General features: G+C 46.8%; 2 protein-coding genes across 2 annotated transcripts; one reads left to right on the top strand and one right to left on the bottom strand.

The window, feature by feature from the left end:
• Window positions 1–994: 994 nt before the first annotated feature.
• Window positions 995–1981, bottom strand: LOC138359039 (uncharacterized PPE family protein PPE21-like). Its single transcript, XM_069317730.1, has 2 exons — window positions 1772–1981; window positions 995–1681 (listed from the first exon to the last, which is right to left on the bottom strand). The coding sequence occupies exons 1-2, from the start codon at window positions 1979–1981 to the stop codon at window positions 995–997; spliced, it is 897 nt and encodes a 298-aa protein (XP_069173831.1).
• A 9460-nt stretch (window positions 1982–11441) lies between these two features.
• On the top strand, window positions 11442–21607 carry LOC138359038 (streptococcal hemagglutinin-like). The gene is made up of 4 exons (XM_069317729.1): window positions 11442–11986; window positions 14264–14382; window positions 16299–17849; window positions 21582–21607. Exons 1-4 carry the CDS (start codon window positions 11442–11444, stop codon window positions 21605–21607), a joined length of 2241 nt encoding a protein of 746 aa, XP_069173830.1.
• The last annotated feature ends 259 nt before the right edge of the window (window positions 21608–21866 follow it).

Below are 21866 nucleotides of genomic sequence, written 5' to 3'. Positions count from 1 at the left end.
AGAGGTGTATCTTCTCTTTCACTCCTGCCTGCATCTCCAGCTTGTGTACTAGTCTCTTATATGGTACTGTGTCAAAGGCTTTCTCTTAATTCAAAAATATGCAGTCTACCCACCCTCTCTTTCTTGTCTGATTTGTGTTGCCTGGTCATAGAACTCACTTAAGCCTGTGAAGCAAGATTTGCCATCCTTGAACCTGCTTATTCTGTGTTACAAATTTCTTTCGTTCCAGATGTTCCACTAATTTTCGCACAATCTTCTCCATCAACTTGCATGATATGCAAGTTAGGGACACTGGCCTGTAGTTCAGTGCCTCCTGTCAATCCCCCTTCTTGTATATCGGGACTATATTAGCTGTCTTCCAAATTTTGGGCAGTTCCCCTGTTACCAGTGATTTGTTATACACCATGACGAGTGGCAGGCACAGTGCTTCTGCTCTTCCCTTTAGTATCCATGGTGATATTCCATCCGGGCCTATAGCTTTTGTCACATCCAACTCTAACAAATGCTTCCTCACCTCCTCCCTGGTAATCCCAACCTCCTCTAGTGGTACCTGGTTAGATATTCCCTCTCTTCTATCTCTATATTCCCTCACTTTAGCCTTCTTTCCCACTCTGTCTTCCTCACTCTTATCCTATCGCTCACTCCATTCTACTCATTATCTCTTCACTATTATATTTACCACAAGTGGGAACAAAAGCCATTCCCAGATTCCTGATAGCAGGCTTACGGCTCTGTTTTCCCCTCAGCTTATTAAGCCTTACTGAAGCAGGCTTAGGGCTTTGCCTTTACCCAGCTCATGGTGAAGTCTTGTCCCCCCTGGAACACCATCTGGCAATCGGTTTCTCTTTTTAACTAAGATTTTAAACGGGGTTGATGTTGCTTACGACCCAGGTTGCTACGACCTCTTACCCTTCATGAACTCATCTCAACCCTGATCGTAGAAACTCTTATATAATGAGCTTATTATTTGTGTCCATAAGGAGTGCTGTCAACTTCATGTTTGGTGCCTATCATGTAAGGAAGGTGGAGCCTGGAGCAGTGTGCCAGAGCTCTGATAGTCACCTAGGCTGCTGAACATCGCCTGATAGTCCCCTAGGCTGCTGAACTTCACCTGATAGTCACCTAGGCTGCTGAACTTCACCTGATAGTCCCCTGGGCTGCTGAACTTCAACTGATAGTCACCTAGGCTGCTGAACTTCACCTGATAGTCCCCTAGGCTGCTGAACTTCACCTGATAGTCACCTAGGCTGCTGAACTTCACCTGATAGTCCCCTAGGCTGCTGAACCTCACCTGATAGCCACCTAGGCTGCTGAACTTCACCTGATAGTCCCCTAGGCTGCTGAACCTCAACTGATAGTCACCTAGGCTGCTGAACTTCACCTGATAGTCACCTAGGCTGCTGAACCTCAACTGATAGTCACCTAGGCTGCTGAACCTCACCTGATAGTCACCTAGGCTGCTGAACTTCACCTGATAGTCACCTAGGCTGCTGAACCTCACCTGATAGTCCCCTGGGCTGCTGAACTTCACCTGATAGCCACCTAGGCTGCTGAACCTCACCTGATAGTCACCTGGGCTGCTGAACCTCAACTGATAGCCACCTAGGCTGCTGAACCTCAACTGATAGTCCCCTAGGCTGCTGAACTTCACCTGATAGTCCCCTAGGCTGCTGAACTTCACCTAATAGTCCCCTAGGCTGCTGAACCTCAACTGATAGTCACCTAGGCTGCTGAACCTCAACTGATAGTCACCTAGGCTGCTGAACTTCACCTGATAGTCCCCTAGGCTGCTGAACCTCAACTGATAGTCACCTAGGCTGCTGAACCTCAACTGATAGTCACCTAGGCTGCTGAACCTCAACTGATAGTCCCCTAGGCTGCTGAACTTCACCTGATAGTCACCTAGGCTGCTGAACCTCAACTGATAGTCACCTAGGCTGCTGAACCTCAACTGATAGTCACCTAGGCTGGGTAGCCACATGCCCAACACTCACCTAATTCACGTCGACATCACCTGATCTCCAGCCTTACAACTCACCTGAAAAAAAAGATTGATAGTAATAGATATAATAGTAGTAGTAGCATTATTAGTAATATAAGTAATACTACTTCGGTATAAAGTAGATGAAGTAGTGTATGCAGCTGTGTCCATACAGCCTAGGTAGTTGTATAAGTAGTTATCATCTTGTTGGTTGTGGCGGCTGTATAACCTAGACAGTAGTTCAGTGAATAGATGTCAAATAGATGTCAATAGACGAATAGAAGTTAAGTCGTAAATGGCAGGAGTTGGATAGGTGGTAGTGTAAATAGTAGTAGGTGTATAACAGTCATGTAAGTAGTTGAAGTATCAGAAATAATGCCAATCAAGGTAGAAGTAGTAATTGTAGTAGAAGCTCCTCCATGTCCCCAACTCTCCATTTAACTCATTATAATCCTCTCCCCAAGCTTGTACATGGGTTACACACCTGAGAGGTACCACAGGTTACACACCTGAGGTACCATGGGTTACACACCTGAGGTACCATGGGTTACACACCTGAGAGGTACCACAGGTTACACACCTGAGGTACCATGGGTTATAGACCTGAGAGGTACCATGGGTTACACACCTGAGAGGTACCACAGGTTACAGACTATATAGGTACCACAGGTTACAGACCACAGAGGTACCACAGGTTACAGTCCTCAGGGGTACCATGGGTTACAGACCACAGAGGTACCACAGGTTACAGACCACAGAGGTACCACAGGTTACTGACCACAGAGGTACCACAGGTTACAGTCCTCAGGGGTACCATGGGTTACAGACCACAGAGGTACCACAGGTTACAGACCACAGAGATACCACAGGTTACAGACCACAGAGATACCACAGGTTACAGACCAGAGAGGTACCACAGATTACAGACCTCAGAGATACCACAGGTTACAGACCTCAGAGGTACCACAGGTTACAGACCTCAGAGGTACCACAGGTTACAGACCACAGAGGTACCACAGGTTACAGTCCTCAGGGGTACCATGGGTTACAGACCACAGAGGTACCACAGGTTACAGACCACAGAGATACCACAGGTTACAGACCACAGAGATACCACAGGTTACAGACCAGAGAGGTACCACAGATTACAGACCTCAGAGGTACCACAGGTTACAGACCACAGAGGTACCACAGGTTACAGACCACAGAGGTACCACAGGTTACAGACCACAGAGGTATCACAGGTTACAGACCACAGAGGTACCATGGGTTACAGACACAGAGGTACCACGGGTTACAGACCACAGAGGTACCACAGGTTACAGACCACAGAGGTACCACAGGTTACAGACCACAGAGGTACCACAGGTTACAGACCACAGAGGTACCACAGGTTACAGTCCTCAGGGGTACCATGGGTTACAGACCACAGAGGTACCACAGGTTACAGACCACAGAGATACCACAGGTTACAGACCACAGAGATACCACAGGTTACAGACCAGAGAGGTACCACAGATTACAGACCTCAGAGATACCACAGGTTACAGACCTCAGAGGTACCACAGGTTACAGACCTCAGAGGTACTACAGGTTACAGACCACAGAGGAGCCACAGGTTACAGTCCTCAGGGGTACCATGGGTTACAGACCACAGAGGTACCACAGGTTACAGACCACAGAGATACCACAGGTTACAGACCACAGAGATACCACAGGTTACAGACCAGAGAGGTACCACAGATTACAGACCTCAGAGGTACCACAGGTTACAGACCTCAGAGGTACCACAGGTTACAGACCACAGAGGTACCACGGGTTACAGACCTCAGAGGTATCACAGGTTACAGAACACAGAGGTACCATGGGTTACAGACACAGAGGTACCACGGGTTACAGACCACAGAGGTACCTCAGGTTACAGACCACAGAGGTACCACAGGTTACAGACCACAGAGGTACCACAGGTTACAGACCTCAGAGGTACCACAGGTTACAGACCACAGAGGTACCACAGGTTACAGACCTCAGAGGTACCACAGGTTACAGACCTCAGTATTGGTTTAGTGATACTAAATCTTGCCTCACAACTTTGACAGAATTCTGTTACTGGAGGACAGAGATGAGACAAGACAGAGGTAGTTATGATGCATATTCTGTGGTTGGTACTCCTCCGACACAGTACCCCGCCTGAGGGTACTGTGAAAGGTGAAGACACAGTAGCCAAGCAACAAGCCAAAGAGTAACAATGAGAGACGACAATGACCAGTCGTATCTCACAGGAGGTCGAGGTTCCATCTTATTCTTGATTTATGTAAATTATCCTCCAGTAGTGATAATATTTCTCTCAAAGTTTAACTCAGCAAAGTGCAAAGTAACGAAGCTGAGTGCTGGCAAGAGGAGGCCGAACACAGTTGATTGACAGTTGAGAGGCGGGACCAAAGAGCCAAAGCTCAACCCCCGCAAGCACAAATAGGTGAGTACAGAGTACCAGATAGGAGAGAAACTCGTCCAGAAATGGGATCATGGGATCTGAGGGTTGATACCACACTGGACCTGTCGACCCAAGCATACACCTAATGGATATCAAAGCCATATGCAAGGTTAGCCACCACACAAACTGCTATTACATTCAGTGTCATTTAGATCCCTTTTTACAACACACATCAAATTAATTTTGATATATGAGGTGGAAACATGATCTCGTTCAACACAAAACAAAGCTAGAAAAAGTCTAATACCAAAGCTAGAAAAAGTCTAATACCAAAGCTAGAAAAAGTCTAATACCAAAGCTAGAAAAAGTCTAATACCAAAGCTAGAAAAAGTCTAATACCAAAGCTAGAAAAAGTCTAATACCAAAGCTATGAGAACTAGAACTATGAGAACCCGACCGGGAACCGGTGGCTGAGCGGACAGAACACTGTACACGTGATCCTGTGGTCCCGGGTTCGATCCCGGACGCCGGCGAGAAACAATGGGCAGAGTTTCTTTCACCCTGATGCTTCTGTTACCTAGCAGTAAATAGGTACCTGGGAGTTAGTCAGCTGTCACGGGCTGCTTCCTAGGGGTGGAGGCCTGGTCGAGGACCGGGCCGCGGGGACACTAAAGCCCCGAAATCATCTCAAGACAACCTCAAGATAACTAGGTTATGAGCAAAGACTAAAGGAATTATCCCTCGTGTCACTTGAAGACACGCCTTAGAAGACTGATTACAACAGCCCTTCCTCCTTAAAATTAAAGTATTCATAGTAAGTATTCAGTCGACCGTACTAATATGTAGTGCTGGACCACGAAATAACACCTAAAGTTGACTAGTGTGTTACTGAATTTGGTTAAATGGGATATTTGAATAACCTCAACATACATAACATAAGTGTTACGGACCCGAGCCCAGCGTCCGAGCACGGAGCAGTGACGACCGCGCCATCTGTGGGTCAGCTCCCGAAACCCCCTCCAAATGGACGGCGCCATCTAGTGAGAACAGGAAATACCAGCCACAAGGGCTGGTTTCCCGTCCTGATCAGCTCATAACACAGCCGCTGCTGACCTCTGGTGAGGTGACGCTTAGACAGCAACGCCATCTATGGAGTGGATAGGTGGGCGTTTGTGTCTAAGCCTGTGAGTGAGGTGCCCTAAAGTGTCATCAGTACTAATGACGTGTCTGATTACAGAGTCGACCTGGGACTGCTGTAATGGAAGTTGGATGAGTCTACCCAAGGCAGCCGTAGAACCTCCACGCATTTGCTGCTGAAGCTGTGAGTCACCCCCCGGATGAACACTGTTGTGTTAGCCTGCCTGTGAGGTGGCAGAACCAGGGATTGTCGTACCCGGGGCTGACTGGTGGAGAAGACTAGCCACTGGGGTGTTGTGGTGAGGAGAGTGATCTGTGGAATCACACGAGGCTCCTGCCTAGGGCTCGCAACCCTAGTATCGGTCGTGGAGTGGCCTACGCAGCGTAGCTGATTGGAACCTGCCAGCTACAGGCTGGATTTGTGGTTGACGGCCTCCACGATGGTGCACCCAGTGGGACTGTGATTTGGCTGGCCTGTGGCCGGGGTAGACTCGCTAGGAGAATCTAAGGGTTCGTCGAGAGGCCACGAGAAGAGGATCAAGGGCTAAGCAGCGTTGAGCACCGTGAAACGTCCTGAGTCTTCAGAGGAAGACAAGTAATTGTAAATAAGTGTAGTAATATAAACAGAGTGTGGCTGTTTATATATTTATTTATTGGTGATGGAATAATTATATATTTAAGTTTAAGTGCAGTTTTATCCCTTCCCCTTTAATTTACTTGCATTACGGAGCACACCCCTTGAAAGCCACTACTAGCTTGGGGCCGGATACCCTAACTCTACTAACATCAGAGAAAGAACCCAGTTGCGACCCAAGAGGGCCGTAACAATAAGCTAACCTCTCCACCAACGCTAGGCCTAATTACACGCTATCTTAGGCCTAATAAAGTACATTCATATGATAAACTAGGCCTAGGAATGTTTAACTTTGGTTTTAGCTTCATTTTTCCCAGTCTCTATAAAATTTAAATTACAAAAATTTACTTTATGGTGGGCCATCAATACTGGATTAAACATATACAAATCTCAGGGAAACTGTCACTATTGACATTATATATATATATATATATATATATATATATATATATATATATATATATATATATATATATATATATATATATATATATATATATAACTGAAAACTCACACCCCAGAAGTGACTCGAACCCATACTCCCAGAAGCAACGCAACTGGTATGTACAAGACGCCTTAATCCACTTGACCATCACGACCGGACATAATGAGGTGATAGCCGAGGCTATTTGAACCACCCCACCGCCGGCACTCGGATAGTAATCTTGGGCATAGCATTTTACCAAATCACCTCATTCTTTGGGGCACACGTGAGGAACACAAATGCGAACAAGCCTGAATGGTCCCCAGGACAATATGCAACTGAAAACTCACACCCCAGAAGTGACTCGAACCCATACTCCCAGAAGCAACGCAACTGGTATGTACAAGACGCCTTAATCCACTTGACCATCACGACCGGACATAATGAGGTGATAGCCGAGGCTATTTGAACCACCCCACCGCCGGCACTCGGATAGTAATCTTGGGCATAGCATTTTACCAAATCACCTCATTCTTTGGGGCACACGTGAGGAACACAAATGCGAACAAGCCTGAATGGTCCCCAGGACAATATGCAACTGAAAACTCACACCCCAGAAGTGACTCGAACCCATACTCCCAGAAGCAACGCAACTGGTATGTACAAGACGCCTTAATCCACTTGACCATCACGACCGGACATAATGAGGTGATAGCCGAGGCTATTTGAACCACCCCACCGCCGGCACTCGGATAGTAATCTTGGGCATAGCATTTTACCAAATCACCTCATTCTTTGGGGCACACGTGAGGAACACAAATGCGAACAAGCCTGAATGGTCCCCAGGACAATATGCAACTGAAAACTCACACCCCAGAAGTGACTCGAACCCATACTCCCAGAAGCAACGCAACTGGTATGTACAAGACGCCTTAATCCACTTGACCATCACGACCGGACATAATGAGGTGATAGCCGAGGCTATTTGAACCACCCCACTGCCGGCACTCGGATAGTAATCTTGGGCATAGCATTTTACCAAATCACCTCATTCTTTGGGGCACACGTGAGGAACACAAATGCGAACAAGCCTGAATGGTCCCCAGGACAATATGCAACTGAAAACTCACACCCCAGAAGTGACTCGAACCCATACTCCCAGAAGCAACGCAACTGGTATGTACAAGACGCCTTAATCCACTTGACCATCACGACCGGACATAATGAGGTGATAGCCGAGGCTATTTGAACCACCCCACCGCCGGCACTCGGATAGTAATCTTGGGCATAGCATTTTACCAAATCACCTCATTCTTTGGGACACACGTGAGGAACACAAATGCGAACAAGCCTGAATGGTCCCCAGGACAATATGCAACTGATATTGCATATTGTCCTGGGGACCATTCAGGCTTGTTCGCATATATATATATATATATATATATATATATATATATATATATATATATATATATATATATTGTGACGGGAAAGTGTTGGAGTGTTGATGTTCGGCAGTCCTCCAATGGCAGGTGTCAAAGCCTGGTCACACTTAAAACAAATATAGACTGCTTGCCTGTTGTCTGTGGTAAGTTAGAGGGAGGAACATGTAAAACACAAAGTATGAACAATGAAACTTTAATATATTTACTTTAAACATAAATGAAAATAAAGGCAAATCTCAGGCAAATGACTAATGAAATAAAATGACAAAGATAAATACAAAAAACACAATAGATTAAATAATGTTGAAATGGTGCTGAGAATATCGGCTATGGTTGAAACCTCCCTTCGTATACGAGCTAATGAGCTAGTATGCCAGAGAGAGATGTCAACGCTAAGAGCACAAAGAATATTCTGAAGTTGATAGCTGGTCAGGCTCAGACGTTGACTCGGGTAGAGGGCGCCAAGGTGCGGTGTGCAGGTGCACGGCTGGCGAGTCACCAATCAGGGGCAGGCAAGCTGGAGAAGGGTAGTTAGCTGGTTTGATGACGAGCCGGCGTGTGGAGGGTGTGTGGAGTGGGGGGATCTTGGATACGTTTTGCCTCCTGGTCAAAACGTTTTGTGCTACTGGTGACGTATCTTGAATGTAGCATCTTATACTTGTATCTTTGGCGTAACTTGAAGTAGAGAAGAGCAGGCTCAATCTCTCTTGAAATAGATTATCGTCACAATATATATATATATATATATATATATATATATATATATATATATATATATATATATATATATATATATATATATATATATATATATAACAAGCTTGAATAGTCCCCAAGCCAATGCAACTGAAAACTCCACACCCCGGAAGTGACTCGAACCCTGACAGCCACGTGTCACTATACAACTGCATACCTGGTACCTTAACCACTTGACCAACCATGACCGTACAAAAGACATTGGCAGCCGAGGCTATATCCCCAACGTCCCGACGGCACTCGGTGGTAAGCCTGGACATAGTTATATCATCGAATCCCCTCACTTTGTGGGGCTACGTGAGCAACACAAATAACTATGCCCAAGCTTACCACCAAATGCCGTCGGGACGTTGGGTACCAGAGTATCGTTTATTAAAGTACCAGAGTATCGTTTACTAAAGTACCACTGTATCATTTATTAAAGTACCGCTGTATCATTTATTAAAGTACCGGTACAAAATGTTAGTCAAAATCTTGGTATCTCGACACCTGTATATTGTAGATTAAGAACCGGAAGTCAATGTATTACATTAAGGAGTTGTCAATGTTAAAATGACTGCACGGAATTAAATACAAACATGATTATACAAATAGGTGAATTTCCCACCTTAAGACATTACCTTAAATGACAAAAGTTTAGAAACCTGGGGTCAAGAGCTGAAGCTCGACTCTGCCGCATATCTAGGCGAACACCCAGGTAATCATCACATCTCATAAGAGTGAGACGCTCAAGAATATTGCATATACATACGCGAATACATACATGAATATATGTACACAATTTTCCTCCTCCCTTGCACCAATGTCTGAGTTCTTTGTTTAAAGATATTCTCTCTCTCTCTCTCTCTCTCTCTCTCTCTCTCTCTCTCTCTCTCTCTCTCTCTCTCTCTCTCCCTCCCTCTCTCTCTCTCTCTCTCTCTCTCTCTCTCTCTCTCTCTCTCTCTCTCTCTCTCACGTCTCTCTCTTTGTCTTTCCTTTTCCTCTCCCTCTCTCAGTTCCGTTCTGCCTTAAACATTCCATAATACTTTATCATAAGTCGCAAAATATCGCAGAATGCCAGTTTGTCATAGAAAACGGGTCACTGTGTTATCTCAAGATTGCCACCACGAATAACTGCATCCTTCTCACGATATCCTCGGTAAAACACGACTGTTTGGTGCCGGGTTCTGCAATCATGTCAATATAAATATAATGACAAATGACCTTGTTTTACATAAATAGATAACACCAAATCTGATATATATATATATATATATATATATATATATATATATATATATATATATATATATATATATATGGTTTTTATCTTTCAATCATCGCCACCACCACCCAGTGTATATAGATTGAATATGAACAAATCCACAAGGACCGTGATGAAAGTTCGAACCTACGTCCGGGATGCTCCCAGACGCGCCTTAGTCGACTGCGCCACGACTAAGGCAGCGTCTGGGATCTTCTCGGGCGTAGGTTCGAATCCACATCACGGCCCCTTGTGGATTTGTTCATTTGATGTATCAGGCTATTGTGATTTCTGTGTGTATAGATTGAATATTGTGATGCTCCAAGTGTGTTAAAGTTCATCCCTGAGTTCCTTGGGTATCCGTAGCCTCGTCTTGGGAGGCTTCCTGCATGCTAATGATGTTTCTGATTAATACATTTGAATATGTCTTGACTGAGGCATACTGAGATACAACATGTGATGTTATTGTTGTAGCTGTTGATAGTGAGGTTATTGTTGATGGTGATGTTATTGTTGTAGCTGTTGATGGTGAGGTTATTGTTGATGGTGATGTTATTGTTGTAGCTGTTGATGGTGAGGTTATTGTTGATGGTGATGTTATTGTTGTAGCTGTTGATGGTGAGGTTATTGTTGATGGTGATGGTGAGGTTATTGTTGATGGTGATGTTATTGTTGATGGTGATGTTATTGTTGTAGCTGTTGATGATGTTATTGTTGTAGCTGTTGATGTTGATGGTGATGTTATTGTTGCAACTGTTGGTGATAATGACGTTATTGTTGCAACTGTTGGTGATAGTGACGTTATTGTTGCAACTGTTGGTGATAGTGACGTTATTGTTGCAACTGTTGGTGATAGTGACGTTATTGTTGCAACTGTTGATGGTGATAGTGACGTTATTGTTGCAACTGTTGGTGATAGTGACGTTATTGTTGCAACTGTTGATGGTGATAGTGACGTTATTGTTGCAACTGTTGATGGTGATAATGACGTTATTGTTGCAACTGTTGGTGATAGTGACGTTATTGTTGCAACTGTTGGTGATAATGACGTTATTGTTGCAACTGTTGGTGATAGTGACGTTATTGTTGCAACTGTTTGGTGATAGTGACGTTATTGTTGCAACTGTTGATGGTGATAGTGACGTTATTGTTGCAACTGTTGATGGTGATAATGACGTTATTGTTGCAACTGTTGGTGATAGTGACGTTATTGTTGCAACTGTTGGTGATAGTGACGTTATTGTTGCAACTGTTGGTGATAGTGACGTTATTGTTGCAACTGTTGATGGTGATAGTGACGTTATTGTTGCAACTGTTGATGGTGATAATGACGTTATTGTTGCAACTGTTGGTGATAGTGACGTTATTGTTGCAACTGTTGGTGATAATGACGTTATTGTTGCAACTGTTGGTGATAGTGACGTTATTGTTGCAACTGTTTGGTGATAGTGACGTTATTGTTGCAACTGTTGATGGTGATAGTGACGTTATTGTTGCAACTGTTGATGGTGATAATGACGTTATTGTTGCAACTGTTGGTGATAGTGACGTTATTGTTGCAACTGTTGGTGATAGTGACGTTATTGTTGCAACTGTTGGTGATAGTGACGTTATTGTTGCAACTGTTGATGGTGATAGTGACGTTATTGTTGCAACTGTTGATGGTGACAGTGACGTTATTGTTGCAACTGTTGGTGATAGTGACGTTATTGTTGCAACTGTTGATGGTGATAGTGACGTTATTGTTGCAACTGTTGATGGTGATAGTGACGTTATTGTTGCAACTGTTGATGGTGACACCTCACTATTTTCCTTCACGTTTCCAGTACCTACCTTTCTCCTTTCCGCCTTCTCCCTTAAACCTCTCTACACCCGCACTACTCTACCACTGTGGAGGGTAGTTAAAGTGGTCAACACTGCTCCCGAGGAATAGTGAGAGGGCGTAGACGTTCCATCACTATCCAATCGAATAAAGTGTATTCACTGTTACCATCTACAAATGCAACAATTAACCGTACTAATGACGGCAAATCTGCCACTGAACATTCCTGAGCAGAGCAACATGAGAGATACAGATGGTGGCAAAATGCTTTTAACGGGAATACAATTTTACGGCCAAAAATCGATGACAAATTACTGGGACTGTCCATCAGCCGACAACACTATACTTACCCTAAATTTTCCCCGCACATTTCTCCTTAATATTCACGCAAGGATATTATTATGAAGCCGTTTGTTAAATGTTTACGTGTATTTTATCCCCAATATCAATATACATTTTAATATTAACCCAAGATTATATATATATATATATATATATATATATATATATATATATATATATATATATATATATATATATATATATATATATATGTCGTACCTAATAGCCAGAACGCACTTCTCAGCCTACTATGCAAGGCCCGATTTGCCTAATAAGCCAAGTTTTCATGAATTAATATATTTTCTCTATTTTTTTGCTTATGAAATAATAAAGCTACCCATTTCATTATGTATGAGGTCAATTTATTTTATTGAAGTTAAAATTGACGTAGATATAAGACCGAACCTAACCAACCCTACCTAACCTAACCTAACCTATCTTTATAGGTTAGGTTAGGTTAGGTACCCGAAAATGTTAGGTTAGGTTAGGTTAGGTAGGTTAGGTAGTCGAAAAACAATTAATTCATGAAAACTTGGCTTATTAGGCAAATCGGACCTTGCATAGTAGGCTGAGAAGTGCGTTCTGGCTACTAGGTACGACATATATATATATATATATATATATATATATATATATATATATATATATATATATATATATATATATATATATATATATATATATATATATATATTGATGAATATGACCGAAATGGTAAGATTAATAATTCTAACACGAATTTTCTCAATATTTCTTATGTTTTTCTTCACTGTCGGTGGTAATAAAAATATAAATTCTCCAAAATTCATTTTTTAATTGTCTGACGCCTGAACGCGTTTCGTAAGGCTTATTACATTTTCAAAGACTTAATTTACACACAGATTTATCGAACTTATATTCATTTTGGGTGAGGTGATATGGTACAAAGTTTTGGGTGAGGTGAACAAACTTGTGACAAACATAAGACAGAACACGGAACAATTGGATATAAATTGGTATAAATTGGTCTAAATTGGATATGAGAATTCCAGAAGGCCTATCAGCCCATACTTCCTCTTGTTACTTCCATATTGGTTCGGGGTCTTGAACTAGGTAGAATATAGTTGTGCATTAATTGACTGTTGATTGCTGGTGTTGACTTTTTGATGTGTAGTGCCTGTCTGATGTCGAGCCGCCTGCTGTCACTGTACCTATCCATGATTTCTGTGTTGTTTGTTAAGATTTCTCTGGTGATGGTCTGGTTATGAGAAGAGATTATATGTTCCTTGATGGAGCCCTGTTGCTTATGCATTGTTAATCGTCTGGAAAGAGACGTTGTTGTCTAGCCTATATACTGAGTTCTTTGGGGCTTACAGTCCTCTGCTTGCCTCTTTAGTGCAGGCTTGGTGTTGAATTTTTGATGTGTAGTGCCTCACCAGCAATCAACAGCCAATTAATGCACAGCTATATTCTACCCACTTCAATGCATCGTCTGGGCCAATAGGCCCTCTGCAGTTACTTCCATTCTCATGTACCCAACTCACCCAAACCAATAAAAAGCGAGGGTTATGTTAAATGTTTCATACCCAGTGTATCATAAAAGTAGTTCATAAGTGTAGTGTAAAGTGTAAAGAAGTCTTTGAGAATGTAAGAAGCACTTACGAAACGCTTCCAAGCGTCTGACCATTGATAAAAAATGAATTTTGGAGAATTGATATTTTTATTACCACCCTAAGTATTGGTGTTGCCCTGCGTCTTGCCGCCCCTATCTCCACCGAACACCGGTGTATTTGCGGCCATGCACGGGCAGACCAATACGGCAGCCATGGCCTCATCTGTCGTCAGACACAGGGAAAGATTGCCAGACATGAAGCAGTCAATGACATCATCAAGAGAAGTTTGGCTACAGCTGGGTGTCCAGCACAAAGGGAACCTCAGTTGTGCAGACCTGACAACAGCCAAAAACGCCCAGATGGAGTCACCCTGCAGCCATGGAGGGAAGGTAAACAGGTCGTATGGGACTACACGTGTGCATCTATATTGGCTGACACCTATCTACCTTACAGCACAGCTGAGGGAGGCGGGGCGGCCACCTTCAGGGAGACCCAGAAAACCAACAAGTACAGGGACCTAGAACGTTGTTACAGGTTTGTACCGACAGGCTCTGAGACCCTGGGCGCCTGGGGTAAATGTGCACTTAAGTTCATAAAGGAGGTGGGTAACTCATTAGGCAAACTAGAGATTCAAGAGCGGCCAGTTTCTTGTTCCAGCGCCTCAGTGTAGGGATCCAGAGAGGAAATACTTGATGTAACTTGGGTACGCACCCCACCTCCGAAGAGCTGGATGAGGTCTTCCAACAGTGAATGTTATATGTGTGTTTTCTGTAAACACTAACACAATGTACTAAAATTAGTAACAAAAATAATTATATATATATATATATATATATATATATATATATATATATATATATATATATATATATATATATATATATATATATATATATTTAGTATTTCATTCATCTTGGGCACTACGAGACTCGAACACCTAGCCTCCGGCATGGGAAGCAGTCGCTTTATCAACTGCCCACCTCGGCCAGCCTTAAGAGGGAAGGATCCCACGGCCACTAACTGCTACCCACCCCATCTTGGCGTCCCCGTGACTGCCACTCAAGCACAGGAGAACTAGGTGATCCACACCCTGAGTCATATAAACTACTTATCACACATTGACAGTAGTGTGGTAAGGGGGCTCACTATAAATGTTGATATTTCTTAAAGAGTAGCACTTGGACTGACCAAACGTTTCGGTCCGTCCTGGACCATTCTCAAGTCGAGAATGGTCCAGGACGGACCAAAACGTCGTCGTCCCTTCATCTTCTAGTGTGTGGTTTGGTCAACATATTTCAGCCACGTTATTGTGACTCCTCGTCTGCACTTGATCTGACCCCCTGACTGGCCTATGAGACTCCCATACCTCCCAAGTTTCATATTGGAAAGTTTGGTGAGACTAGCCCCAGGCGTCTATAGCCTCCAACCCTGGACAAACACATTCTCTTTTATAAATATAAATAATTAGTATATTTAGTTGTAGACATGGGTTAATGAACATGACTGAAAGAGTTAGACAATTGAGTTAGGAAAACACTATTTGTCAAATATTGATACTGTTCTTAAAAGATTTCCCCATTTTGCACCCGCGAGATAACGTAAACTTTTAAGGGTTGATAGATGTTAATCTTCTTGTTTGTTAAACTGTTCACTTGAGACAGTTAAGCAAGTCCCAGCTGTGTCTGGGTACAAGTGACAGGATGAACAACCCAGCGGGTTTTCTTCCTATTGGGGAGTGTTGTACATGCTGCTATAGCGGTGTGTCCACTCACAGGATGAGTGACGCTGCCCAATACTGTCACTATGGCGGTGTGTCCACTCACAAGATGAGTGGCGCTGCCCAATACTGTCACTATGGCGGTGTGTCCACTCACAGGATGAGTGACGCTGCCCAATACTGTCACTATGGCGGTGTGTCCACTCACAAGATGAGTGGCGCTGCCCAATAAACTCGCCCCTCGGGGAAAAATTAAAAAAATTTAAATTTAATTACAGCACGAATACTTCTTGGGAATGAAAGTTGAACAACTCTAAACTGTTGTTGATTTAGCTTCAGCGACTCGGAACACAAAGTGCCAAGGAGGAATAGGATCAACAAATGATGTTAATAATATCGACGACTTTAGGGGATATTGATGACGACAAAAGACGATAACGACGACCATGCCTCACCACAATGATTCTATTGTTGATTGTAATGACATTATGGCGATCAACATGTTACGTATAATAATGAAAATAAATATAATGATTATATTAACGATGTAATCATTAGTAAATCCCCCTCCCCCCCCCCCCACACACACACACCACTAACTTGGCACGTCAAACGACCACCAAACCTTCGCCTTTAAGACGCACTTTTAGAGACGTTAATGAGACACTCAAGTGTATGGAGTTATAATTATGTACGAAAACCCAAACTATTACTCAAGGGTGCGAACAGTCTTTCAGACCAGCTGTCAGTTTAGTGTGGTTTATGTTCCAGCAGCATCCCAGTCTCTCCTGCAGCATCCCAGTCTCTCCTGCAGCATCCCAGTCTCTCCTGCAGCATCCCAGTCTCTTCTGCAGCATCCCAGTCTCTCCTGCAGCATCCCAGTCTCTCCTACAGCATCCCAGTCTCTCCTGCAGCATCCCAGTCTCTTCTGCAGCATCCCAGTCTCTCCTGCAGCATCCCAGTCTCTCCTACAGCATCCCAGTCTCTCCTGCAGCATCCCAGTCTCTCCTACAGCATCCCAGTCTCTCCTGCAGCATCCCAGTCTCTCCTACAGCATCCCAGTCTCTCCTGCAGCATCCCAGTCTCTCCTGCAGCATCCCAGTCTCTTCTGCAGCATCCCAGTCCCTCCTGCAGCATCCCAGTCTCTCCTGCAGCATCCCAGTCTCTCCAGCAGCATCCCAGTCTCTCCTACAGCATCCCAGTCTCTCCTACAGCATCCCAGTCTCTCCTTCAGCATCCCAGTCTCTCCTACAGCATCCCAGTCTCTCCTGCAGCATCCCAGTCTCTCCTGCAGCATCCCAGTCTCTCCTGCAGCATCCCAGTCTCTCCTACAGCATCCCAGTCTCTCCTTCAGCATCCCAGTCTCTCCTGCAGCATCCCAGTCTCTCCTGCAGCATCCCAGTCTCTCCTACAGCATCCCAGTCTCTCCTACAGCATCCCAGTCTCTCCTGCAGCATCCCAGTCTCTCCTACAGCATCCCAGTCTCTCCTGCAGCATCCCAGTCTCTCCAGCAGCATCCCAGTCTCTCCTGCAGCATCCTAGTCTCTCCTGCAGCATCCCAGTCTCTCCTGCAGCATCCCAGTCTCTTCTGCAGCATCCCAGTCTCTCCTACAGCATCCCAGTCTCTCCTACAGCATCCCAGTCTCTCCTGCAGCATCCCAGTCTCTCCTACAGCATCCCAGTCTCTCCTGCAGCATCCCAGTCTCTCCTACAGCATCCCAGTCTCTCCTGCAGCATCCCAGTCTCTCCTGCAGCATCCCAGTCCCTCCTGCAGCATCCCAGTCTCTCCTGCAGCATCCCAGTCTCTCCTACAGCATCCCAGTCTCTCCTACAGCATCCCAGTCTCTCCTTCAGCATCCCAGTCTCTCCTACAGCATCCCAGTCTCTCCTGCAGCATCACCGGTCTCTCCTGCAGCATCCCAGTCTCTCCTGCAGCATCCCAGTCTCTCCTACAGCATCCCAGTCTCTCCTTCAGCATCCCAGTCTCTCCTGCAGCATCCCAGTCTCTCCTGCAGCATCCCAGTCTCTCCTACAGCATCCCAGTCTCTCCTACAGCATCCCAGTCTCTCCTGCAGCATCCCAGTCTCTCCTACAGCATCCCAGTCTCTCCTGCAGCATCCCAGTCTCTCCAGCAGCATCCCAGTCTCTCCTGCAGCATCCCAGTCTCTCCTGCAGCATCCCAGTCTCTCCTACAGCATCCCAGTCTCTCCTACAGCATCCCAGTCTCTCCTACAGCATCCCAGTCTCTCCTACAGCATCCCAGTCTCTCCTGCAGCATCCCAGTCTCTCCTGCAGCATCCCAGTCTCTCCTGCAGCATCCCAGTCTCTCCTGCAGCATCCCAGTCTCTCCTACAGCATCCCAGTCTTTCCTGGGATCCTTACCGCCCACAACACACACCACCCACAACACACACCACCCACAACACACACCACCCACAACACACACCGCCCACAACACACACCACCCACAACACACACCGCCCACAACACACACCGCCCACAACACACACCACCCACAACACACACCGCCCACAACACACACACCACCCACAACACACACCGCCCACAACACACACCGCCCACAACACACACCACCCACAACACACACCGCCCACAACACACACCACCCACAACACACACCGCCCACAACACACACCGCCCACAACACACACCACCCACAACACACACCGCCCACAACACACACCGCCCACAACACACACCGCCCACAACACACACCGCCCACAACACACACCGCCCACAACACACACCACCCACAACACACACCGCCCACAACACACACCGCCCACAACACACACCGCCCACAACACACACCACCCACAACACACACCGCCCACAACACACACCGCCCACAACACACACCACCCACAACACACACCGCCCACAACACCCACCGCTCACAACACACACCACCCACAACACACACCACCCACAACACACACCGCCCACAACACACACCACCCACAACACACACCGCCCACAACACACACCGCCCACAACACACACCACCCACAACACACACCGCCCACAACACACACCGCCCACAACACACACCGCCCACAACACACACCGCCCACAACACACACCGCCCACAACACACACCACCCACAACACACACCGCCCACAACACACACCACCCACAACACACACCGCCCACAACACATACCGCCCACAACACACACCACCCACAACACACACCGCCCACAACACACACCACCCACAACACACACCACCCACAACACACACCGCCCACAACACACACCACCCACAACACACACCGCCCACAACACACACCACCCACAACACACACCGCCCACAACACACACCACCCACAACACACACCGCCCACAACACACACCGCCCACAACACACACCGCCCACAACACACACCGCCCACAACACACACCGCCCACAACACACACCGCCCACAACACACACCGCCCACAACACACACCGCCCTCAACACACACCGCCCACAACACACACCACCCACAACACACACCGCCCACAACACACACCGCCCACAACACACACCGCCCACAACACACACCGCCCACAACACACACCGCCCACAACACACACCGCCCACAACACACACCGCCCACAACACACACCGCCCACAACACACACCGCCCACAACACACACCACCCACAACACACACCGCCCACAACACATACCGCCCACAACACACACCGCCCACAACACACACCACCCACAACACACACCGCCCACAACACACACCACCCACAACACACACCGCCCACAACACACACCGCCCACAACACACACCGCCCACAACACACACCGCCCACAACACACACCGCCCACAACACACACCGCCCACAACACACACCGCCGACAACACACACCGCCCACAACACACACCGCCCACAACACACACCGCCCACAACACACACCGCCCACAACACACACCGCCCACAACACATACCGCCCACAACACACACCGCCCACAACACACACCACCCACAACACACACCGCCCACAACACACACCGCCCACAACACACACCGCCCACAACACACACCGCCCACAACACACACCGCCCACAACACACACCGCCCACAACACACACCGCCCACAACACACACCGCCCACAACACACACCGCCCACAACACACACCGCCGACAACACACACCGCCGACAACACACACCGCCCACAACACACACCTCCCACAACACACACCGCCCACAACACACACCGCCCACAACACACACCGCCGACAACACACACCGCCCACAACACACACCGCCCACAACACACACCGCCCACAACACACACCGCCCACAACACACACCGCCCACAACACACACCGCCCACAACACACACCGCCCACAACACACACCGCCCACAACACACACCGCCCACAACACACACCGCCCACAACACACACCGCCCACAACACACACCGCCCACAACACACACCGCCCACAACACACACCGCCCACAACACACACCGCCCACAACACACACCGCCCACAACACACACCGCCCACAACACACACCGCCCACAACACACACCGCCCACAACACACACCGCCCACAACACACACCGCCCACAACACACACCACCCACAACACACACCGCCCACAACACACACCGCCCACAACACACACCGCCCACAACACACACCGCCCACAACACACACCGCCCACAACACACACCGCCCACAACACACACCGCCCACAACACACACCGCCCACAACACACACCGCCCACAACACACACCGCCCACAACACACACCGCCCACAACACACACCGCCCACAACACACACCGCCCACAACACACACCGCCCACAACACACACCGCCCACAACACACACCGCCCACAACACACACCACCCACAACACACACCGCCCACAACACACACCGCCCACAACACACACCGCCCACAACACACACCGCCCACAACACACACCGCCCACAACACACACCGCCCACAACACACACCGCCCACAACACACACCGCCCACAACACACACCGCCCACAACACACACCGCCCACAACACACACCGCCCACAACACACACCGCCCACAACACACACCGCCCACAACACACACCACCCACAACACACACCGCCCACAACACACACCGCCCACAACACACACCGCCCACAACACACACCGCCCACAACACACACCGCCCACAACACACACCGCCCACAACACACACCGCCCACAACACACACCGCCCACAACACACACCGCCCACAACACACACCGCCCACAACACACACCGCCCACAACACACACCGCCCACAACACACACCGCCCACAACACACACCACCCACAACACACACCACCCACAACACACACCGCCCACAACACACACCGCCCACAACACACACCGCCCACAACACACACCGCCCACAACACACACCACCCACAACACACACCGCCCACAACACACACCGCCCACAACACACACCGCCCACAACACACACCGCCCACAACACACACCACCCACAACACACACCACCCACAACACACACCGCCCACAACACACACCGCCCACAACACACACCACCCACAACACACACCACCCACAACACACACCGCCCACAACACACACCGCCCACAACACACACCGCCCACAACACACACCGCCCACAACACACACCACCCACAACACACACCACCCACAACACACACCATAATAAGTCTAAACATTAAATCACAAATACACCCAAAATCTGAATTAATTTAAACTAATTACATTATCATAATTGACAACACGTTGAGTACTTGACCTCATGTGTCTCTGAGACTTGAGTATGTGTCATGTGTCCCTGGCACTTCAGTATGTGTCATGTGTCTCTGGCACTTGAGCATGTGTCGTGTGTCTCTGGCACTTGAGTATGTGTCATGTGTCCCTGGCACTTGAGCATGTGTCGTGTGTCTCTGGCACTTGAGTATGTGTCATGTGTCTCTGGCCCTTGAACATGTGTCATGTGTCCCTGGCACTTAAATAATATTACTTAAAGCAATTGAGATTGTGGTCTTGGTGTAGATCTAAGAGTATCTAAAGATGAATAGAAAAAGATGAATAAATATAAAGTTCATTAAAGATAAATGAACAAAAAATATTTAGAAATTTAGACACGAAGATAAAACTGATTTTTGTCATGACAAGGAAAGTCGTTGTCTTCACCAACTAGGAAGATTTTGTCCTCAAACAAGGAAGGTTTTTATCCCCTCTAACTAGAAATGTTTTTGTCTTCACAAACTAAAAAAGTTGTTGTTTCTATAAACAAGAAAGGTCCTTGACTCCATAAATAGTAGTATCCACTTTATC

This window comes from Procambarus clarkii, chromosome 88 (genome assembly GCF_040958095.1).
Source record: "Procambarus clarkii isolate CNS0578487 chromosome 88, FALCON_Pclarkii_2.0, whole genome shotgun sequence".
NCBI lineage: Eukaryota > Metazoa > Arthropoda > Malacostraca > Decapoda > Cambaridae > Procambarus > Procambarus clarkii.
This window is presented reverse-complemented; position numbering and strand designations above follow the sequence as displayed.

What these genes read in the sequence shown, in the direction of transcription:
- LOC138359039 (XM_069317730.1), bottom strand. Translation starts at nt 1,981, where the DNA reads ATGTGGCTACCCAGCCTAGGTGACTATCAGTTGAGGTTCAGCAGCCTA. An exon ending in GCAGCCTAGGGGACTATCAG is followed by an intron (nt 1,682 to 1,771) that starts GTGAAGTTCAGC and finishes GGGGACTATTAG; the next exon opens with GTGAAGTTCAGCAGCCTAGG.
- LOC138359038 (XM_069317729.1), top strand. Translation starts at nt 11,442, where the DNA reads ATGACGTTATTGTTGCAACTGTTGGTGATAGTGACGTTATTGTTGCAA. An exon ending in AACACTGCTCCCGAGGAATA is followed by an intron (nt 11,987 to 14,263) that starts GTGAGAGGGCGT and finishes TCTACCTTACAG; the next exon opens with CACAGCTGAGGGAGGCGGGG. An exon ending in GTCTCTCCTGCAGCATCCCA is followed by an intron (nt 17,850 to 21,581) that starts GTCTCTCCTGCA and finishes GTCTTGGTGTAG; the next exon opens with ATCTAAGAGTATCTAAAGAT.